Here is a 1611-nt window from a genome sequence, read left to right on the forward strand (position 1 = left end):
GTGAATGGCACCATGCCTGGTTAAAGCCTGATTCCTTCTACAAGCGTTGCAATGTTTATCATAACTATATAATTGTTTCACACCTGAATGAACTGTCAGGTGCCAAGTGAATAAGAATTCTTTCTACACAGTTTTCATCATCACATTTCAAATTTTTCCACTTCTGAACTGATATTGGAGAGAACTTATAATAAAACCATTTATCCCATTCATCACACTTGAATTTATTCACTCCTTAATGAATTAAACAGTGTCGGAAGACATCAACTGAGTCAATCGTTTGCCACATTAAGCACACTAGAAACTCTTCCCTCCACAGTGATTTAATAGGTGTCTAGTGAGATGACTTTTCCTACCAAAATGCTTACCACATTCATCACACTTGAAATTCTTCACTCCTGAATGAATTAACTGGTGTCTGGTGAGACTAACCTTCCGTGCAAATAGTTTACCACATTCATCACACTCGAAATTCTTAACTCCTGAATGACTTAACAGGTGTTCAGTGAGAATGCTCTTACGTGCAAATAGTTTACCACATTCATCACACTTGAAATTCTTCACTCCTGAATGACTTAACAGGTGTTCATTAAGAATAAACTTTCGTGCAAATAATTTACCACATTCATCACACTTGAAATTCTTCCCTCCTGAATGACTTAACAGGTGTCTGGTGAGACTAACCTTCTGTGCAAATAGTTTACCACATTCATCACATGTGAAATTCTTCACGCCTGAATGACTTAACTGATGTTTGGAGAGATCACTCTTGTGTGCAAATAGTTTACCACATTCATCACACATGAAATTCTTCACTCCTGAATGAGTTAACAGGTGTTTGGTGAGATCACATTTCTGTGCAAATAGTTTACCACATTCATCACACTTGAAATTCTTCACTCCTGAATGACTTAACAGGTGCTGAGTGAGATTAACCTTCCGTGCAAATAGTTTACCACATGCATCACACTCGAAATTCTTCACTCCTGAATGACTTAACAGGTGCTGAGTGAGACCATTCTTCTTTGCAAATAGTTTACCACACTCATCACACTTGAAATTCTTCACTCCTGAATGAGTTAATAGGTGTTGGGTGAGATTTGTCTTCTGTGTAAATTGTTTATCACATTTATCACACTTGAATTTCTTCACTCCTGAATGAATTAATAGGTGTTGAGTGAGACCAGCCTTCTGAGCAAATCGTTTACCACATTCATCACATTTAAAATTCTTCACTCCTGAATGAACAACTGCATGTCGGATAAGACTTTCCTTAAATGGGAATGCTTTATCACACTCTAAACATCTAAACTGCTTAACTTCAGCTGAGGACACTGTGTCCGGGACATTCTCATTGTCAATGAGGAACATTTTCTCATTTACCTCACACTCTGACTGTGCACCTGGTTCTTCCTTTACCACCTCCATTATTTTGTCACTCACCTCACACTCTAACTTTACATCTGGTTCTTCCTTTACCACCTCCACTATATCCTTCCTTCCACCTCTCTCAACTTCCACCATATTTCGGTTACCTTGGTGTTACTCTTACTATCACCAACAGGATGACTTATCTTCACTGTACCAATGCTCAGTTATAAGATGCTCCCA

The 1611-nt window shown here is 38.2% G+C and overlaps 1 protein-coding gene across 1 annotated transcript; it reads right to left on the reverse strand.

The window, feature by feature from the left end:
* Window positions 1-210: 210 nt before the first annotated feature.
* LOC145405535 (uncharacterized) lies at window positions 211-1371 on the reverse strand. The gene has a single exon (XM_080276879.1). It carries the CDS (start codon window positions 1369-1371, stop codon window positions 298-300), a length of 1074 nt encoding a protein of 357 aa, XP_080133005.1. The 3' UTR covers window positions 211-297.
* Window positions 1372-1611: the final 240 nt, after the last annotated feature.

This window comes from Coenobita brevimanus, chromosome 67 (assembly GCF_032717465.1).
Source record: "Coenobita brevimanus isolate Jiangsu-jjx chromosome 67, ASM3271746v2, whole genome shotgun sequence".
In the NCBI taxonomy this organism is placed as follows: domain Eukaryota; kingdom Metazoa; phylum Arthropoda; class Malacostraca; order Decapoda; family Coenobitidae; genus Coenobita; species Coenobita brevimanus.